Source organism: Microtus pennsylvanicus, chromosome 10 (genome assembly GCF_037038515.1).
Source record: "Microtus pennsylvanicus isolate mMicPen1 chromosome 10, mMicPen1.hap1, whole genome shotgun sequence".
Lineage (NCBI taxonomy): Eukaryota > Metazoa > Chordata > Mammalia > Rodentia > Cricetidae > Microtus > Microtus pennsylvanicus.
In genome coordinates, this window is record NC_134588.1 from 38,893,184 (window position 1) to 38,915,951 (window position 22,768).

General features: G+C 33.7%; 1 protein-coding gene across 1 annotated transcript; it reads right to left on the reverse strand.

Moving 5' to 3' along the window:
- Window positions 1-586: 586 nt before the first annotated feature.
- On the reverse strand, window positions 587-21,988 carry Rgs18 (regulator of G protein signaling 18). Its single transcript, XM_075988180.1, has 5 exons — window positions 21,713-21,988; window positions 21,151-21,252; window positions 20,052-20,113; window positions 3,801-3,967; window positions 587-1,922 (listed from the first exon to the last, which is right to left on the reverse strand). The coding sequence occupies exons 1-5, from the start codon at window positions 21,829-21,831 to the stop codon at window positions 1,665-1,667; spliced, it is 708 nt and encodes a 235-aa protein (XP_075844295.1). The 5' UTR covers window positions 21,832-21,988; the 3' UTR covers window positions 587-1,664.
- Window positions 21,989-22,768: the final 780 nt, after the last annotated feature.

Consider the following 22,768-nt stretch of genomic DNA (forward strand, 5'->3'; position numbering starts at 1 on the left):
TTTGAGGCGCAAGATTAGGATGACTGCAGTATCTTGCCTTGAATGGTTGGATAATTACCTGTCCATTGATTGCACGCTAGTGATAACACCTGTTCCAAGACTACTACTATTGAGGCTCTCATTCTCAAGGACAGAGTACCAGGTTCTCAGGCTCAGGAATGATTTGGCTGTTGTGACTATTTTAAAATTTGCTTGGTAAAATCTGAACAAATAAATAAATACATTAATTAGTATCTTGGGTGTATTTCCAAAATAATGCTAGCAAAATCAAATCATAAATTTTATAATCAGAATAGAAAGGATATGCCATTTTAGTTTAGTATATAACACAATTATATTCTGTGGAAGAGACATGCTTCTTATAAGAAATATAAATCCACCGAAGAAAAAATAAAAATCACCTTTCCAGAGGCTCTTTAAACTATATAGTAGATTGTTCCCATATTTTAAAAAGTATAAATTATTAACTTTAATATAAGTGACAAAATAGATAAATAAGATTTTTCTATCTCAGTGTCATTCAAAAATAAGAATATGGAGATACTGGAAGAAATAAATGACATCAATAGACAAAGTATTTTTACAGTTTTTTATTATTAGATGGTAGAATTTATTTACACTTCAACTAAAATGATAGCATTTAGTAATCTGAAAGTACACCACATTTAATACATGTACAGATCTTGTAATACATTGCAATTAAATATTTCTTTGATATAGATATATGTTTATTATATATATGCATCATATATTATTAGGCAAGGATTTTAAGAACGTAATAGGTAAAAAACATAATTGGCAGATGCTGATGTTGTCAAGTTTGTAGATTTCTTTTATCATTGCTTCTCATTTTAAATTTCTACCCCAATTTTAAAATTCCAAAGGTGAGACATAAAACTTTTGTGGAAGTATGAGGTCATCATCATCCAAGCACTGACTGGTGTTATTTCAGTGGCACATTCATTTGCTGGGAAAGAATGTTGTCCTCTTAGTGGATATGGAGAGATATATTAATGTGAGCACACTCCGGTGAACAAGAGTGTGCCTCCATCTAATGGGGAATATTCATCAGCTAGAGTGAGTGTGAGTCCAGTCTTTCGTATCTACCTGGGTTATGATTAATCTGTTTAATCTGTAGAAAGAAATGTGTTTTTATGCATTTTTTTTGTTGCTGGTATCAATGTTGAAGTGATAGACAGCTATTCTGGAGTCAGAATTAGTACAAAACAACATATTTCCACCCTTTCCCACGATAAGAAATATATCATTTCTATATGCTGCAACCCATCATCAAATACAATATCATATAGATATATAGTTATCTAAGTACATTTTCTGTACCTAGAAAAATTGATCCAAACTAAACCTGACATAGCTGACATGTTTACATTTTACTTCAACATGTTACAAAACTCTTCTGGTGTCTTTTTACTGATGGTTAATGAAGAAATAAAGGCTTTTTTATTATGAATAGAATATCAAGATATATTTTTATAAAATATGGTGGAAGAAAGACTGTGAATCATTTTAATATAAAAGTTATTACATTTAAAAATACTATTGCCTGGTTATTTGAAAAGTATAATAATTTTTTACTGCACACAAGCTGTGTTTTAGAAGCAGTTACACACATTTACCACCAAAATAAGGAATATTACTTCTACTTATAACCAAATGGCAACATCTGACTTTACGTCTTGGAACTCATTGTAGGTAAATGATCGTGACCGTCTCCTAAGATTTGATCGTCTCTGTGGTCTTCCTTCTATCAAATGTAAGTAGATTTCGGATTTCAGAAAGCGTTTGTAACTGTCTTGTTCCATGAGCTGGTACACTCTGCTTTGTGCTGCATCAAAACTTTGGAGAGTTGGCTGTGTGATGCTCTTAGTAATTACTTCTTTGGTGTGAAAGTCAAGGTTAACCTGCATAAATAGGAGCAAGGTATAATTACAGGCTATCTAATACAACATGTTTGAGAACATCTCGTAGTCTTATAGTATTGGAAGGGCTATGGTGTGTTTGGATATGGGGTTCTTTCTCCTAGGGTCTAGGAATACAAGAGTGCACTTGAGGATTCTTATCTGGCTCTCCTATCTCTTTGTTAATAGTCATGCTTATTCCAACACTGCACAGTTGAATAATGGAATGGTGGCTTCCATATGATCATCACTTTAACTCACCCATTTTCACAGCGAGGAACTAAAGTCACAGAAGTTAAAGAGTTTAAGTTATAGGGAATGAGAGATTGGGGCTTGGTTGGGAAATCAGTAAGACCCTTCTGTTCAAGCTGCTACTTTTTTTCATCATGTTATTTTTCCTACAAGCAAAAATGTATCAACAGATGAATGTGTCTTTAACATACAAGCTCATATAATTAATTTTATTATATCCCTGTTGATGTATTTGGAATTAATATTATATTTTCAGGAAGCTATCCTGTTTTCCACTTTGGGTAATCATATAACCTGTTATATTTTTACATAATTAAGCAAACACCCTTTCTTAGAGCAATATATTCATATAAAGAGTATTGTTTTACAGAGTATGTTATAGCTTCAGTATTAAAGATTTTCCAGAGATTTGTTACTATAAGTATAATAATCAAGGTTTTGTTGTTACCCTGTAGCACTATTAGACAGTGATGGAATCCTTAGGAGGTAGGATCTAGCTCAAAGAAGTTAGTTTCTTAAAATCCTGCATTGAGAAGATACTGGAATTCTGGTCTCTCCCTCAGTTCATTTCTATTTCTTCCTATTGCCTGCTCCCCCTCTCTACTTTTAGGCGCTATAAAGTGAGCAAGTTTCTCTGCCACGCATTTCTGCAATTACATATAGATTTGTCAAAGCGCCCAAATCAGCAAAACCACATGTCCCCTGAAATGGGAGCAAAATATTTTCTTTTCTTTTTTCTTTAATTTGAATGATCTTAGGTATTTGTCTAACAAGCAAAAGGTAGCATGATAGTAATAATTTGTAGTTGAATATCAAGAGCATTTGTTCCACTCTGGAAGTAGAAATACTGCTTATTAAATACAGTTAGAAACATCAAATTATTTAATATTTAATGACAGCCAATATCTGCTAAACTTATAGTCAACTTATGGACTGTACTCATTTAATTGTAATCAAAAGAAAGGAGAATTGTTTTTCACTCGAAACACTGCCAAAGTAGAGTTACATCATTTGTCTATTAAACATTTTCTTTTGGGCTGTCCTAAGATGACAAAATAATTTCTTTGAATACATGAAATTTTACATAGGTATATAAAATTATTTTTAAATTATATGTATTATTTTGAGGACATGCATGCTATAGAATAGTGTGACTATCAGAGAACACATTAGGGGAGCTGGTTGCCTTTTTACACAATGTGGGGGCTGGGCATTGAATTCGGGTCTTAAGGCTTGTAGATAAACACCTTTAACCACCTTTAATGTTGCTAAGTATAATCTTGTAAAGTATCACATAATTTTTAAACAGTGTTCAACATACTTATATTTGTGTGTCTTGTCTTTATCACATTCAGAAATCTTTATTTTCTAATAAGTTGTTTCTGCTAATGTAGTTAATAAACGATTATAGAAAGAATCAAAATGTTGCAACTTTATTCACTCTTTGTCTAGCTCTGAAGATTGATTTTATAGTTTTAATCCACTATAATATTATGTCAATAAGTAGAAACCTGCAATTAACCAGTTTAACTTTAACAAACTCTTGAGCTCTCTGGTAGAATGAGTGGGGTGAAAACAGAACCCATGGAAGTGTCAAGTAGTTACATGTGTTTTCATTTATCACTGTACCTCTTTTGGAGCATCATTCTGAATGAATTTCTCATATATTGCTTTGGCTTTTAGGCTGATTTGTTGAGGTTCCTTGCATTTCTTGAAATCTTCACAGGCTACCCAAAATTCAATGTTTTCCTCACTGAATTCAGTTTTAAGAAATCTAGTAAAAGAATCCAGTCCATCTGCCAAAACCAAATAATATTTTGTTACTATAACACATTCATGCTGGAAAGATGTCCTACTTGATAATAAATCATAGGCAAGTACTAACAGTAAAAGTTAGCCTCCTTCTAATTCTATACCTGCACCTTTAACCAATATGTGTGGGTGCTTCATATAAAATAACTTTTTGAACAAATGAAGAAGGGTACTGTTTCTATGAAATAAGGCTAAACTACAGATGTAAATCCTTAAATCTAGGAGTAAAAGGGATCATCCTACACAGCTCAATTTACATCTCTTCTATTCATGACACAGAAGGATTGTTCTATAGACTCCTGAAGTTTTTCTCTTGGATTTAATTCTGCCCACTATCAGACCATGGTTTTTGTGCTGGAGACCCTCAAGTTCTGTTTCCATTGTCTCTACATTTTCAATTTCTACACCGTCTATCTTCTTTTTCCAAGTCTCTGCACCAAATTCATACTGCCTGCCTGTCCTGATTATGAACAGGCTTAAATTCTCAGGCCTAACATAGTCCATGAGACTTCTCACATGCTTTGAAGGAAATAATTCATGATGGAAAGACAATGAAAATAAAGCATAATTTAGTAATATATATTTGTGAAAATTTTGAGGAATATAAAGTCAAATACTATTTTATGAAATACATATTTTAAAATTAAAAGAATAAGAGACATATGTAAAGTAGCAACTTGACATTTACCACTTAAACATTTAAATACACACTGTTTTTGTCCTTTTGTCTTATATGCCATCAGTCTTATATGCTTGAGACAGTCAATAAGTTCTAAAAAATTACCTAGACTCAATATTATGATTGCCTACCTCCTATGCGTTTTTGAATGGATTTTTCTTTTACACAATCAAGTTTCTGAATATTTAAAATTAAGAAAATGCTATCCACCTGACAGCTAACTAGTGAACTAGATGTGCTGACCTTTGCAAAATGCTAAAAAAGTGACTGGTACACGATAACTACTCCATCATGGTGGTGGTGGCGGTGGTAATGACGAGGATGGTAATATTTGTGGATATTATCGATAATTTATGTTTAACCATGTAAAGCTTTTATAAATAAAATGTATCAACCTACAAATTCTACTGTAAGACATTCTGACTTTAATCTTGTGTTTTTTCAACTGCTTTGGCTAGCTTTTCTTTTTCTGGTTATGAGACTTTTTTTAAATTGAGATTATTGGCTGAAGTGGGAGGATCTAATGGAAAGACATTATTGTTGAAGAAAACAACTACACAACATACTGAACAGGGAAAAGATGAGTCAGCGTGTACATAGTACCTTTACCTCTACTAGCTAGTGTTCTTGGTAGCAGGAGTATGCGCCGCATGATACTGTTACAGGATATATGATCACAATGTGAACCCTAAGTTTGTATTAATTAAACAAAACCTTGGGTCAAGAGGTGGAGCCAATGACTAGCTGACAAGAAGTATTCATAGAGAGAAGGAGTCTGGAAAATGGATAGAAAAATGCACAGGAAGTAGTAGGGAGGGACTTTTGAGTGTGGGTTGTAGGCTAAAAAGGAAAGTCAGCTGGCTGCTTTTCACCCTCTCAGAGCTAGAAAGTTTTCACCCCTGTATCTGACTTGCAAGTCTTTATTGGTAAAATAAAACAATTAGAGACTTAATTAAAAACTGTATTTTGCTGCAGAGGCAGTTCTTTCAGGACTTGCACCTGAGCAGTGGGGCTGTGATTGCAGAGCCACAGTCAGTGGCTGAAATAGCAGGAGATTCAGGTGTAGCTGCTTTGCTAATGATAAAACAGAATACTACCAAAGGAGAAACGCAAACACAAAGCCAGCCACAAAACTCTTTGATCTACAATGATGTTCTGCCTGCAAGATATGCTAGTACAATGATGGCACAAAGCTTGTAAAAGAAATCAATCAATAATTGATTTGACTTAAGATTTGACTATGATATGGAAACAATACTCAACACTGCTCGAGTGATCAAGAACCTGAGACTAGAGAGCCCAGATATCTAGAGTAAAAAAACAAATACTGCTGTCTATAAATGAGGAATGTAGCAATAAAAAGACTCATAATGACATTCTGCTATACCCCTACATCAGCGCCTTGCTCAGCCATCATCAGAGAAGCATCATCCTGCAGCAGATGAGAACAAAAAGAGACCCACAGCCAGACATGCCAAGAGTGAGGGATCTTAGAACACTCAGTCCTAAATGGGATGTCTCCCTCAGGGATAAGGGAATTTGGTGGAAAAGGATGTGGAAAGGTACAAGAGCAAGAGGGACTGGAAGACACCAAGGAAACAAGGCCCTCTAAATCAACAGGATTAATGCAATATGAACTCACAGAGACCAAGGCAGCATGCATGGGGCTATATTGGTCTACATTGGAGAGGGTCCAGAGCTAAAAGACGAATTGGAGACATGCCTCTATCCCTAGCACAGAAGCCATCTCCAATTGATAACCACTTGCAGAAGGATATTTAGTTTCTCCAAGAATGCCTTACAGTGGAATCAAAACACTCTTAACGGTGAGTTTCATACCCAGCAAAAGACAGACAACAGAAAACAACTTCTATGACGTCATTGGAAGTTTCTTGTTTTATAATGTGTCAGGGTCTTTTCTTTTTCCTTTTAAATTTTATCTTTTGGTTTTAATTTTTAGTCCCTTTTTAAATTCTCTTTTATTTATTTTTTTTAAATTTCAGGTCCTTTCTGTTTATATAATGGCTTCTGGTTTTGTGGTTTTATAGGATTCCTGTGTGGTAAAACAAGTAAGATTTTGCATCTAATCTGTTTCTTGTGCTTTTTTTCTTGGGATATTTTTGTCTGTTTTCTATTTTTATCTAATTCCTATGTGTTTGTTTTAGTTTTTTCTTATTTTATTTTATTATTATCCTTTAGAAGTCTGTTTCTAATGAAAGAAAGAAGAAAGAAAGAAAGAAAGAAAGAAAAAAAGAAAGAAAGAAAGAAAGAAAGGGCATGGATATGGGGTTATGTGTGAAGAGTAGATGGAGAGAAAGCATAATCAGGATATATTAGTTGAGAAAAAAATCTATATTTGGTAAAAAGAAAAAATATGTAATCAGTATTTTTATGCATTTTTAGGACAAAAGGAAAAAATCTATTACAGAATTGTAATTAGTAAGACAATTCAGTCTACATTATCCTGTATGATTCTTTTTATCTTTCTGTCTTCCTTCTGTCCTCAATTATCACCTCATTTTATCTTTTCTTGGTCTCTTTTTTAGGCAGTAGAATATGCTGAATGGCATGGAGACAAGAGGATCATAAGTTAGACTTCACAGATGGCTTTTAATTATGTGAAAAGTTACGTGTACTATATGTTGATAATTTGTCTTTTAAACATAGGTTTTCATTTGTAATCAGTCAAAAAATTTGAGACTGCTTGCTTGTGTTGGAGTTGTATTGTAGAAAAAGCATTGAGAGAAGGGAAATATACTTCATGTGGACTTTAGATAAACTTCCTTAGAGGAAATGATTTTTGAGTTGGAATCAAAGTATTTTTACAAACTTTCTTTGGATTTTGTCACACTTTCTAGTTATAAAATGGTTTAACTATGTTCAAAGCAGCATTGTTTGTCATAGCCAGAACCTGGAAACAACCCAAATGCCCCTCAACCAAAGAGTGGATAAGGAAAATGTGGTACATTTACACAATGGAGTACTACATAGCAGAAAAAATAACGACATCTTGAAATTTGCAGGCAAGTGGATTGAGCTAGAAAACATCATATTGAATGAGGTAACCCAAACCAGAAAGACAATTATCAGATTCACTCATGCATTACTAGTTTTTAACCATAAGGCAAGGAAAACCAGCCTAAAAATCACAATTCCAGAGAACATAGACAACAATAAGGACTCTAAGAGAGACATATATGGATCTAGTCTACATGGGAAGTAGAAAAAGATAAGATCTCCTGAGTAAATTGAGAGAATAGGGACCATGGCAGAGATTTGAAAGAGAGGGGAGAAGAAGAGAGGGGAGCAGAGAAAAATGTATAGCTCAATAAAATCAATACAAAAAGAAAAAAATCTATTTTTTCCTGTTGCCACAGGTAAGTTGTTACATGGGGAGAATTTGTTAGCCATATTCGAACATTTAGACAGATGTATACTACTGAAACAACTCTTCCTTTAAAATATTTCTTTTCAAATTCAAAGACTCTTTTTCTCTTCCTTTTTACACACATGCTCAAACTCACACATACTGTGGTGGTTTGAATAAAAATGAATCGCATAGGCACATAGCAAGTGGCACTACTAGGAGATGTGGTCTTGTTGGAGTAGGCGTGGCTTTGTTAGGGAAGAGTGTCACTAGAGACAGGCTTTGACATCTCAGATGCTTAAGGCCTGATTAGTGTGGCATTCTCTTTCTATTGCCGGCCTATCCAGATAGAGAACTCTCAGTTCCTTCTAAAGTTGCCATGTCTGCCTGCATGCCACCATGTTTCCTACCATAAAAATAATGGACTAAACCTCTGAAACTGTAAGCCAGTCCCAATTAAGTGTTTTTCTTATAAGAGTTGCAATGGTCATGATGTCTCTTCACAGCAATAGTTGTGGCAGAGTATCCTGCTGGCCTGGCACCAAAGAGTTGACAAAAAGCACCAATGACCGCTGTGCCAAGCTTGGCCTAGTTCTGGAGTTAGCACCCAGTTCTTATCCATCCTTTATGTTACAAATACCTTTGTTGTCCTATGTGAACCTTGTCTGAGAATTTCCCATGGATACAAAGTCTATGCAAAACTTGATTAGAGCGCAACCCGGAAAGCTGTGGTACCTCCTTAATCAAATATTTGCACTTGGTATTGTATTTAGGTTGTTATGAGCATATGGGATATACTGGCTAAAGTGTAAATATTGGAAAACATAAAATTGCCCTGGGCTATGGAAAAGGGTTTCATTCCAACAGGGGTGGGATCCTTGCAGCCATACAGGTTAACTTCATTCTCAAAGTGTCTCTGAGTCTTCAGTCACAAACCCATGTGAACCCTTACACACTTCAACATCACACACACACACACACACACACACACACACACACACACACACACACACTGCATATAGTCCTCAAAATACAAATGTAACAAGCTAAATCTTCATGCTGAAACTTGTACTTATATTTTCAGGACTGACCTTTGATATTAGATAATTAGGGGCACATGGGAGGGTTTTGAGGAAGTATGGAAAGGGAAAGAGAAATGATGTAATTGTAATCGCCTCAAATGAAAAATTATTTGTAAGATATAATTCACTTTAATAAGGTTTTAAAACATCTTATCTCCATCTCCAGTGTCTTATCCATTCTCTTAATCTGTCTCTTATGTTTTAAATTTCTCTGTTCTCTAATAAGTCTCAACTTAAGAATTCAGAACGTTGTGTTCTACTTTCTCTTCAGTGCTGCCTGCTCCTTTTTTCTTAGCTTCTTCCTACGTGTCAACATTTTTTCCCTGAAACTTCTCTTTCTTGCTGTACTTTTTATACGTTTTTTGAACGTGAAGGAGAGAAAAAACTTTAGAAACAATGAAACTTCTCTGAACTAAAAGATTTATTGGGGGGGGGTGTTCAGACAGGGTTTCTCTTATCTGTGTGTAATAGCGGGGCTTTCTTCTACTAACACATTGCATAGTGAAGATAAATAGTAACAGATGAGATAAATTTTATCTCTATCAATATTATATTTAAATGGACTAAACAGAACCACTGTATACAAATCAAGAAATGAAGATAAGAGATGTATACAAGGAAGATGTTAAGCCGAGGAAAGTTGAATGAAATACCATTATTGTCAATTAAAATGACTTCAAAATCAAGAATATTTCCATCTCATAATAATAAATTATTAAATGCTCAGTCATCACAAATATAAAAATATACACAGATATATTTTTAATTATGAATAAGTAGACAATGATAATAGACTAAACTTACACATATAAATTGTTCACTAAATCAAAATAGCTGACAGTTACAGAGCAACCTACCAAACACATTCCAAGTGTGTAAGGAAGATTAATCTGAACTATAGGATGACTATAATAGTTTTCAAAAGGTCTATATTTAAGGACTGCTTAGCTTAGTGATAGAGCTCTGCTTGCCATATACAAACAAGTTTATGGGCTTGATCTCAAGTGACATAAAAATTCTATTATCCAGAGATATGTAACCTGACATAAACAAAGGAACCCTGAATGTGTGACTTCAGGGTGTGATGTGAGGTGGGAAGAATAACCAGGTAGATCAAGCTTGTCAAGAGTCCTTAAAGGTGGAAGAGACAGGAGAAAGAATAGATTGTATCTCTATTTTTTGCTTTTAAACCTGGAGGATGGAAGGTAAAATCTAAGAAATGTCCTGAATTCTCAAAGGTTAGATTTTCCTTTGTTTTGGGGAAAAGAACAAATATCTTAGTGACCCAGATGAGTGATAAAGAGATTTTTCCCTTAGATCCTCCACCAAGAATGAGTGCCTGATGACACTTTGATTTTATTGTCATGGCACCTACACTAGACTTCTCGACTACACAACTGTTAGATTGGATTTGGGATTATGTTGCCACTGGTTTGGAAAGTTGATATAGCAACTATAGGAAATAAACCCCCAGACTACATTCTGTGTATACACATTTATTTCTCCAACACATAGAATTCATCTGTATTGTCATGATGCATTATGTGATTAGATTTTATGTTGTAATTAGTCCTTTTAATATGTTAGAATTATAAGGAGTCAGTAGTCAGAAAATGGCCGGGAAAACCGAAATATCACTAAGCATTAGAACAATGAAAGGCTGCCCCCACTCAAGACAAAAATGTTACATTGCCTCTGTACTTCTTGCAGTGGGATTTCTCTGGTCAAGCAAGGTTCTGCTTTTCTGTAACACAAGGACCCGGAAGCACAAATGTTGGTAATTACATGTTAGTGAGGAGAGTATGGAGGAAATGAAAGGCCAGACGAAAATACCTTGAGGAGACAACTTGAAACTCCTAGCAAGTTGTAGAAGGCACATGCAGTCCTTACATGCTGTGAGACTTTTCAGCTCAAAAACAACATCCATTTGCTGACTGAATGCTCAGCATTTGCTGAATGAGTCAGTGAACTGACCGCAGAGAAGCAGTCATGAGGGTCAAGTGAGTGATATTTAGTTGCTCCTTTCACTTTGTTAGCTCAGTCAGTGTATTATTTACAGGCTTATTTTTCATACTGAGCGATGTGCTTTTTCTCAAAATGTTCAAGGGAAAAATAAATGGACAAGATTTTCGGATGAAATTTTATGAACAGTATATGATGTCCAAATATGGGAAAATATACAAGTTTCCATAGCAAAGCTAATCGATCTCTGGCCTTAATACTTTAAAATCTTAACAGCTATCAGAATGAGCTAACAGAACATCAGAGATCCCACTTTTACTGCAGTTGACTAGCAAGTTGGGCCTCCTAGAATGATTTTCCTCAGTGTGTTCTTGCTTGAATACCTCCCTTGGCTGAATCACAGTTCCTGGACTTCTATGTAAACGTTTGTGTCACTACCACTGTCCACGGGGTTCTTCCTCTAATTAGTAAATACCCAGCTGCAACACTCTTTTAGTATTTCATATGACAGAGGAAAGCAAGATGATAACTTTAGAAATAAGTGACATAAGCATTGTTTGGCTACCGGTTGCTAACAGAGGGAAACTTCCTCCTTTCCTATCTGTATGACCATAGATTCGCAGTCTAGCCTCCTGTTCCACTTCTTTGTCCTTGCTTAGTCTCCGTATTCTGCTATAATGAACTAGAAAGAAAACAAGAACGGAAAGGAAAGGACACTATAACTGTGAAGTTAAAGCTGATGTTGAAAGTGAAGCATGTCTCTCCAGTGAAAGAGGAATCACTACGAAAGAAGCTGAGAATCAGATGGTTAGAAATGAGGTCAAGGCCTTTGCCTCAGCTCTAATCAGGGTTAAAATATAACCAACCAACCAATCAGTCAACCAACCAGTGAAGGAAAAGGCATCCTCTGGGCCTAGTTACAAATATTTGGCTCTATGGAAAGAAGCTGGGCTTATTTATTTTTGCCCCATACTTACTTCCTTTTTTCAAATTTTGAAAATATTGTGATGTTTCTTCCAAATATATTTCCATTTTTCTTAAACTTGATTCTTAAAGTAGTTTATCATTTTCATTTGTCTCTAATATGTACTGTCAGAGCATCTAGGATCCTGGTATTTTCTGAATTAATTCTTATTTCTTACTGAAGTTCAATATGGTGATATACTGAACTAAAAAGTTTTGATAAAATCAATTTCTGTAGGAGCTTTTCATATATATGTTAGAAAATAATTGGAGTCAAGACCAAAAATGATTTTGAGAACATTTCTAGATAATTTTAATTATAAAAACTACAGAATAATCATATGGAAATGTATCCTTCGCAGTTATTAAAAATATATCACTGGGGATTATTCTGTTTATGTCACATTCTCCTGTCTATTCTCTTGTGTAATAGAAGGATTTTTGTTTCTTGTCTTCCTCACTTATTCTTTTCTTATTATTTGAATACAAATGGAAGGAAAGCAAGTTACAAATCGAATGCCCGTCATATTGTACCAATAAAATTTTTTTATTCCAGTCATATCTAGTTTAGAAATGAAAACTCAATGTTTGGTTCATTTGGTTTTTGAGTAGTTGCACTGACCACAGTAAATGGTTAACACATTGTTTTTCAAATTATATTTTTATTCGTTTGTCATGTGGAAACAGACTGAACACTTGAAGCACTGATGATATCAGCGAATGAGTAATTATTTTCACTTCAGAACATAGCCATTACTTTTCATATTAATAGTTTTTGTTTACAGCAGCACATATTTGTAAAGATACCTAAAACAAATTGTCACTGATCATATATCTAAAACTTTTATTAAATGGAAAATAATCTTTAGTCCATTTTAAGTGAGAATCACCTAGTATGAAGTCTGTGTTAGGAACTCAAATGCAGTAATATTAATATTATAGTAAATATTAATTATAGCAAAAGTTCTGAGTATTTGCAGAGGAATTATATCACTATTATATTCCTTTGGTTATTATGATGTTATTTACTTTTCATAAAAATCATACATGATTAAACCCATCGTGTTTATAGATGAAGTGCATGTCAGATACCTAATTTGCTCAGAAAGAAGATCACATGGGAGATTGAACTCAAGTTAATTTTATAATAAGTGGCCATGAAGACAATGAAAGGCTACTAGTTGATTAATATGGAAATTAGCGGATAGGACAGACATGTGTACCAAGGATAAAGAAAGAATAATTGAAGAGTCATTAGTTCTATTTGGAATAGTAGGAGAATCAGCTTGCATTTCTTTTAGCATAAGTGGTCTAGAAAAAGTGTTATTTCACTTATAGTACTTCACTGAATGACAAGGAAGGCAGTTTGCCTCATCTGTTGTTCTCTGTTGCAATACACAAAAGCTTTTGGTCCCATTGACTAGTCTTGGGTTGATATAAATATTAAAAATTAAGCAAGAATAATATCAAGGAAAGTTCTTGCTGGGTGTGCTATGAGATCTCATTACATGGTCACTTAAGTGAATGACTTTTGGTGATATAATCGTACATCAGTGACAATAAAGTAAAGAAAACACACATTTGTTTTAAATTTAAAGAAATTTTGTTTACAATTTTTAAGCAAGCAAAGTCAGAAAGTTTGAACATCCCGTTCCTCTTACTCTGGATGGCAGTGCTAGGTTAGACCACAAAGAAAACACTTCCTCAGAGGCAGCGACATTCCAAGCAGGCAGAAGCTGTGAGTGTAACTGCCACAAGGACTTGATGGAACCTGGGACCAAATTCACACTGGAAGATGCTTGCCCCATGTGTCATACAAACATGAAATACTTATAATTTGATATTTCTAAATTGAACATCTTGCATCTGTTGCAGTGTTGTTTAGATGCCAAGAAACCAAAGGAAACAAATCAAGAAACTCTAAATCTGGAAGCTTAGGTACACTATAAAATCTTAAGTATCATTTTGAATGATTTCTCCTTTAATATTTGACTTCGTAGGTCTGAGATGCCACAGCGTACATGGTTTCCTTTGTAATGATGATTTAAGTATGTGTCCCAAATTTAGTATAGACTTTTAAAATTTCTAAGCTTTATCTAGATTATAAAGCTGTCGACATGGGTTATTTTGGGTCAGAAACTTAACTTTGTGGGACATTAAAACCCCTTATTGTATAGAAAACTGGTATATAAATAGAATTTAAAGAATAACTTCAAAAACCACAAAATGGAAAATATAAGGAGAAATAATCATTTCCTTTTCCAAAAGTTAAGCATAGGTTTCCTTGTGGCTCATACTCAAATTTGCAACTAATATTTTACACAGTTTAATCACTTTACATCTTTAAATCCAAAGAATAATGACTGTTGTTCTATTCTTACCCTTATATATTACAAGTGATCTTCAGCAAAAATATTTTAGAGCCATAATTAAAGGTATAAAGGCCTCTAATGAACTAATCTTAATGAAAATATTTTGAATATTTGTGATGACTAGAAAAGGACAATCAAAATGAGCAGTGAAGTATTTCCTAATTGATAGAGACTCCTCTCGCAGAAGGTGCTATTCTCTTCCAAATCCCTCTGTGACAGTTTGCAACTTGTCTATCTATGCGCCAGAGTCACTTAATATTCCAGGTCTGAGCCTTGGAAACACTGAAAAACTGCTGATAAGGTTTTATGTCAACTAAGGAGTCGCTAATAGTAACCTGTTACTCTCTATATGTCTTTTCTTGCACTTCCCATGTAAAACAGGAACATTATCTTCCACTTAATGGAGAGAAAACCACGATATTGTTGACTCATCCTTTTCTTTAAACCTCCTCACTCTAAAGTAGATGCACACAATCAGTATCTTAGCAAGATCATTGAATTTTTTTCCAACTTGGTTTTTACTCAGTATACAGGATTTTATTTGAAAAGTCCTTGTAGGTATTCCATTGGCCTTCAGAGGAGGTTTGCAGCTGAACCAGAAGGGTAGAGTATAGCTTGTGTGGGTGAAGTGTGGATTGGAATTGAACTTCTATGCCTGTCAGTGCTCCCAAAGTAATTGTGCGTATAATGCCCGTATAATAAAAAAATATTCTCGATAGAAAAAAAAAAGTTCCCCAAAGTTTGGCCTCAAATTGATTTTGTATTATGCCAAAATACTTTCTCTTTCTCTCTTTGAGTGTGTGTGTGTGTATACATATATGTGTGCGTCTGTATAATATACACAGCATTTCACTTGTATTATATCACATACAATATTTATATTCATGGTGATAAGTCTCACTTCTACAAAGGTGGTCAATGTAATTTGAAATTAATGATTATGAATGGCAGACTACGCTATGATATTATTTTTTGATTCATGAGTACATTTTGTTTTATTAAACAGAATTTGTAAATTACTAAATGCAAAAATTTTAATTACAATTTTTTTAGGATTCATTTTCAACTACATGCAAATTTCCGATAAATAAAGATTTAAAATAAAAGTAAGTGAAAATTGTCATAGAAATACGTAAGGAACAAAAGTTGTATTCTGTGGTATTAAAATTACCATGTATCACTGAACTCATTTAATTAAATATTCATTTTAGAAAAGATTTGTTTTTATGTAAGATTTTGATGCTCACACATTGTTTTCATATTATCTTCATTTGATTTTTTTCTACCACTAATACCTTCTACGCATAATAACATTAATGAAACCATTTTTATTTATTAAAAAAAGTTTTTGCCATATACACATTTCATTGGATTTAATTTTCTATGTATTTCAAATTAATTTAAAAATTAAACTATGAGTAAGAAAATCATCGAAGTTGGTCTGTATAGTTAGCTGAGCATTTTAGGAAACTGGCAGCTCTTGCAGCGGACCCAGGTTTAGTTCAGTTCTGAGTACCTGCATGGAGGCTCACAATCATCCTTAAATCCAGTCTCAGGGAATGGAAGCCCTGTTCTTATACATGTGCTGTATATTTGTGCACAGCAAAACTATCATATGCATAAATAATAAAATAAATAAATATAATTAAATCTTAAACTGGTAATTATCCAAACATCTTTTATCTTTCTTTCTTTGGAATATAGGGAAACCCAGAGACTCTTCTATTTTACTCTACTGGGTACTGATTGTCATTTTTTTTTAAAACTCTCCCGATTTTAAGGTACATACTGCAATAAAACACTTTTCTGATTCCCTGAATTAGTCAAACAATGGAAGTCTCAAACCTAGACCACCCAACTCTTGGAATATCTCTTTCATTTTGTATGGCTAGTGAATTTCCATGGCTCCTCTGGAGCTAGAGTCAACACTACTTATTCTGTAGTTCTATTGATAAAGCTACTACTTCCAGTGAGTCTTTGCTGTTTTTTACAAGAGCTCATTTTATGAAACAATGCAACCAGATTTCTATTACATCTCATTTGATATGTAACTTAAATTCCTTGTTTGACTAAATTTAATGTTTCATTACCTTTATACAGATAATGGCATACCGAACTTGAGTAACCATCCCATGTAATCCCAGGGAATTTGTATATAATTTAAAGGATTAGGGTCCTTTTTGAAATGTCTGTATATGTGTGCATGTATTTTACAATAGGATCACTTTTCAACTATTCATCTCATTTTATTTTACACCCACAGTGCCAAATTACTAGAAATAGACTGAGTTTAATATTGTAGTCCAGAGTGTTTTAGGCAATTATTGAAATTCCATAATTTAGTGTTACAATTATCATTGCAATGAAAAATAATTGAACCAATAAAGTAATACTAGTAGCATAATTCGTGAATTTATTTAACTATTTAGTACTTTGGCCATACGATGTGATTTTAATATGCAAGTAGGTGAGGGATGACTGTTTAAATTCACATTGCTTTCTCTTAACTTGTGAGTAGTTTACAGCTTGTTAATATTTCCACCGCTAGGGAAAAATAGTGTCAAATCCAATTTAACCCCTTTGATTTTCAGTACTCATAAATGGAAATTACAGAATGTGAGGTAGGACTTATCCATGTCCTAATATTTCTTCACTTTGGATGCCAAGGGCATGATAAGTTAATTGGAGTAATAAATCCAGATCAAACTCCACTTCCAATTGAAATTCCAACTCCCTTTCTCTTTGTTGTCTAGTTTATAACTTACTGGAAATAGAAAAAGATTATTTTAATGTGATAATTATTACAATTCATTATTGCAGAAGTCATTTGTATTTGTGTAGATGCCATTATTTGTTAGCTTCTTAATCGTCATTTGAATCTGTTGCTTGGGAAATAAAAAAATTCTTGGTTTACAGCTCTGGGAACTGAAACCCGACATGATTAAAGAGCGTAACTAAGATTATACAGACATTTCTGTTACAGAAACTTCTCACACCTCAGGGGGGCTCCTTTATAACTTTTTAAGAATGAATTTAGTTTTAATATGTAGACACTTGATATTTTTTAGAGTTCATGTTCCTGTGAGGTCCTACAAATGAAACCATATATCTCTATTTCTAACAAACCATCACTCAGTTTTAAAGAAGAATCCTCTTTTAAACATTATATTTATTAATTGAGACTGATAAGAAGTATGTACAATATGTTAACTGAAAGAAAATTCTAAAAAGTAAATTCTTTATAAGTTGCAATTAAGAAGGAACTTGTATTGATCTGAAGTAAAATATTTATAACAAAATAGTTAAGCTGACCTTACAGGCAATGTTTAATGTACACAGTTTACTTAGGTATGCATCAACAGGTGAATTAATAAGAATGTGTGGTATGCCTTCATATTCAGAATATTGGACATCTCCACAAACAGTATGTAGTTTTCTAATATGTGGCAATAGGAGTAAATGAAAATACGTCATACTGAATAATTCAGGTATAAAGACAGAGGCTCCATGTGGAATATAAAGAAGTTCATCTCATAGAAGTAGAAGATAGAGTTATGGTCAGCACACACTAATAGAAATTGAAAGTAGAATATATAGTGTAAAAAGACTAAAGGGGGTAAAAGGAAGTAGAAGATACAGACAGCTTAGGAATTGAGTGTAAATTTACTTATGTTGGAAGAGAATTGACTTGTATATTCTATACATATAGTGGAGTGATGATGAACAATAACTTATTGTAGTTATCAAAGCATTAGGAGAAATTATTTTAATTGTTTGAATCAGAGTATCAGAGCCCAGACTGACTTCAAACCTATTATGCAAATGAGGCTAGTCATAAATCTGCTCCTCCTGTTTTCAACTTCATAGTACTGGGATTATAGGATGTGACCCAGTGTTTGGCACAGAAGAAATCGTATTAAATGTGCCCAATAAGGAATGAAAATATTTAGCATTATGCATATGTTAGTAAATGAGGAAACACAAAGGCAATTGCTTCTTCCTAGTGCTGAAAGGAGCATAGTTCCTAGTGTTCCTCTCCAAGTTTCCCTGGTCATGAGAATCATTTTTAGCGCACACACCTGAGGATGGAAAGCCTGCAGGGTCTGCCACGCTCAAGGGTAAAGTGCTTTCCTGTCCTGTTCTTGGAATAGTCTGGGGAAGGAGCATAAAAGTGATGGTGTTTCTGTCCGGTGCTCCAATGTGGACATTGGTCTCTGTCTCCTTTCATCGCCTGATGAAGGTTAATATTCAGGCACAAGTACTGGCTTTGGAGGAGCCTAGGCAGTTTGGATGCTCACCTTACGAGACCTGGATAGAGGTGGGCGGTCCTTGGGCTTCCCACAGGTCAAGGAACCCTGATTGCTCTTCGAGCAGATGAGGGAGGGTGACTTGATGGGAGAGGGGGAGGGAAATGGGAGGCGGTGGCGGGGAGGAGGCAGAAATCCTTAATAAATAAATAAATTTTAAAAAAATTAAAAAAAATAAAAATAAATAAAAACAAAAACAAAAAAAAGTGATGGTGTTTCAAAGAACAAACTACTATGCTGTAAGTGGAGAGCACAAAGAGAAGCTGTGACTGAGGATGCCGGCGTGTCTAATTAAGTAAGTAAAAACTTTTAAGTAAAGAAAATAAATGTATTTTTCTACTAAGTAATAAGTGTTAATTTTTGAATTTCAAACTTGAGAAAATTGATGAACTGAGTTCAGAAAAGTTTGCAAGCCTTGTACTGGAAGTTATAATCCCGACTGCCTGACCCTGATCCAAATTTAAGGTTGAAGAATCAAGCCTGTTCTACTTTGGCCTCTTCTCCTAAATTGCACACAATGCTCAGCATTAACAAACACCTGATTCTTTTTTTTTAATATCAGCATGTTCAGAACTGTATTTCAAATACAATACCATGAAAAATAAAATATTTGAATATTTGGAACTTACTCAGTAAGTATAACTTGTCCTCTTACTGAGTAAACACCTGATTCTTAACCTCTCTATAAGATTCAGCTTTAAAAATACATCTACATATATGCATATAACAAAAATTAGTGAAAAAAGTTAGGTCATGAAATTGGAAAAGAGCAATGAAGACTACATGGGAGTTTATGTAAAGAGGCAAGGGAAAGGGAAATACTGTAATTATAATATCAAAAAATAAAAGAAATAATTTTTAAAAATGGATCTGTTATAGAACTACCTAAAGGGTTTTATAACAGTTTTCTTAACAAGCTGTCTTCATGAGAGTTCTCTAAATGTCTATCAAAGAAACCACTTCAAGTTTTTGATTATTAAGAACAAAATAATATGGTTACTGTATTTAGTATACTTGTAATAAAACTAATTCTCTTTCAAATATAGGAAATTTAAAATAAAAATTTATAATTTAAATGTTATAGTTATTAACTAGAGAATAAAGAAATAATTAAGATTTCACCAATAGTAAGTACTTCTGAATAAGAAAATTAAAAATATTTTTTCCTTTAGATGTCTACTCTTTTTTTTTAGTTATCTCCTTTGACTAGAACACAGATTACTGCAAATTCCTTACTGCTATATAAACATCTGATACTGTTTTGCCTTTCATAACTGCAGGCATCTATTTTTAATATTTTATTAAGAAATGAGGGCTAGATAAAAATACCACTAACCTCTATGAGAAAGCAGTTTGTCAAATGATTCAGCCCATTTCTCTGCTTCTTGAGGGGAAACTCTGCAGAAAACAGAAAGTTTGTTGATGGAGTGAGCAGCATGTTTACTTCTGAATCTCTCTGCAGGGACTCTGAAGCCTAGCTTTCCACTGATACCTTCGAAGCGCTCTCCTGCTTTTATAAGCCAAGTCAGACTGACAGTAAGATCTTCAACATGAGTCCGTTTTCTTTTGAACTTCCCCAGTGAACAATGAAATATTGCAAGTTTACTCAAAGTGTCACAATTGTAGTTTTTAAGGAAAAGTGGTCATGTATTAAAGTAAAAGTACAAAAAATAAGAGAAATCAGTTTGAGAGAGAAAGTGAGACAGAGAGAGAGCACATTTTAAAATCAAATTAAAAAAAAATTAGCAAATAAGGAAGCACAAACAGTATTTTTCAAAGTCCTTTCTTTAAAAAAATATGCAATTTCCTTCTGTAACCACAAGGTTTTGTTCATTTGTTTGTATCATTTTTTTTGAAAATGTATGAAGTTTGGTGAAGTTTCAAGGGGATAAGACAAAAGCTGTTTTTGACATGATTTGAGATGCTAATAAAGCAAAACGTGAAATATTTTTTCTCTTTAACTAGACATATTCAAATTTTGAATAAAAATAAGCTAACATATAAGACAAACTTTTCATTTTAGTTAAGAAAATGCTTAACCAAACTATAAAATTTCCTTTATTCAGTATTCTTTGCTATCATACATAAGGTAGTTTCTTGAAAACGTCTGAGGAAAGAGATAACCTTTCCTGGTGACAATTTTACAGTATTAAAACAAATTAGTATTTATCAATTTATGGGCTATAAAGTATATCATTTAAAATGGACATGTGTATTAATTATGAGAGAATACTTTTAAAAGTTCTTGTAAATATTTGGTTTGGGTTATGAAATTGGTTAAACTTTAGGACTATTCTTTGTTTGGGGAACTAAAATGTTGAACTATGTTCACTTTACAATAGATTTTTAATAGCGTATTGATTTTTATTTCCTTTTCTCTAATAATTAATTATAGAACCAGAACACTATGCTCACAATGATGTGATGGTTCCCACCTTGTTTCTTTGGCCAAGAAGGCAGATCTGCTGGTCTGAGTCTCCCCATGGAAATCAGGCCTCTGCAGGAGAAGACTTAATCTGTTCCTTTTCTCTTTAGCTCTGTAAAAGCAATAACACATTCAGGGTAATTCTGATGTCATAGAAATCCTATTAACCTATCCAATAAATTTGAAATTGATACACAACCACACCCATTCAGAAATACACCTTCTTTGACTTATCAGGTTTACTTCAACAGTAAAAAGAGGAATTAGCATAGAGTGTACCACATATAATCTTTTTTACTTCAACAGACTATTATTTGAGAGTCTGTTCCATTATTTATTATTTTAACGCTTTGCTGTGACTAAAATTATCAACCTCTTTAAAATGAAGCAAAATTAGACTAAACATTTTTTATTCCCAAAATGTAAAAAAATAAATAAATAAAGTTTATCCCCTCATTTGCAGCACTACAATCAGTATATTTTCAACAAAGTATTTAAAAAGTCAGAGCTAACAAAGTTATTCAATCATGCTTTTTAAAGTACAAAGCTGACTTAAACATCTCTAATTTTACCTGATTTTGGATTCGTTTCTTGCTTCTTCTTTTCCTGACCCATGCATTAGTTTGAAAAAGGTTTTCTCTTTTGATTCACACATATTTAATTGAGAAAAGAAAACTAGTGACATTTCCATATTCTGTTCTGATGAACAAGAGATGTCAGGTTCACTCAATCTGTATCTCTTCCAAGGAAGAATGCTATTTCATAGTTATACATGGTGGATAAAAGCATTCACACGGGGCTTGCAGAGGAGAAAGACCAGGCAAGACCGTGAGCTGTGTTTCTGCTTTTGCAATGTAGAAATGAGGAACTCAAGATTGGTTCTGTCCTGAGTTGTTGAAGGAAATGATACCACACATTCTCAAAACCACTTTTGGCCCTTAAGATAAGAACCGGTGTTACCACAGTGCAGCTTCCCTTTCAAGCTTGCAGGAAGAAGCTTCAGCGAATGTCAGCGGCGTTGTCATCTCCCATAGGACGGAAAACGTCCTGTGGTAAGGCTTGTTATCAAACTTTCGCAGCCCATTTCTGCTCTCCTGAAAACTGTAATTTTATTTAGCTTTAGTAAATTGCCTTATATACACTTGTTCACATAATGCAGTGTAGCGTTGATTAATTAAATTTGTTTAATACATCGCATCAATGTAAGACAATAGGTCACCATTTGTAAACGAAAGGGAGAATAGAACTCACATCATCAAATACATTAAAAGCATCGTTCCGTAAAATGATTTGAAACCAATTAGATTATTTGGATAAGTATGTGAAGTGAATTGAGAAGAGTAACACAGAAAGTTTAACACCACATTCTTGTACTTGCAATATAGAGTATCTTTTTTGCAATTTGGTACCTTGACTTTTATTGCTAAAATGTTCTTAATGAAATGTTTCAACTAGTAATGACAATTTGTATGCTAGTTTATTTTAAATCCTTTTTCCAAAAGAAAATTCGCAACCCTAATTGATTTAGTCATTTTTTTAAAAACTCTTTCATGAATCTAAAAGTTGGAGAAATATTTATTTAGCCTGGAACCTGTGTTTATAGAAAAAGAAGCCAGGACTCAACAGCC

Coding starts and splice junctions, on each gene's coding strand:
- Rgs18 (XM_075988180.1), bottom strand. CDS start 21,831: ATGGAAATGTCACTAGTTTTCTTTTCTCAATTAAATATGTGTGAATCA. Junction 20,114..21,150: donor TTCTTGGCCAAAGAAACAAG/GTGGGAACCATC, acceptor TGTTTTCTGCAG/AGTTTCCCCTCAAGAAGCAG. Junction 3,968..20,051: donor CAAACTGCTTTCTCATAGAG/GTTAGTGGTATT, acceptor TGGTTTTGGCAG/ATGGACTGGATTCTTTTACT.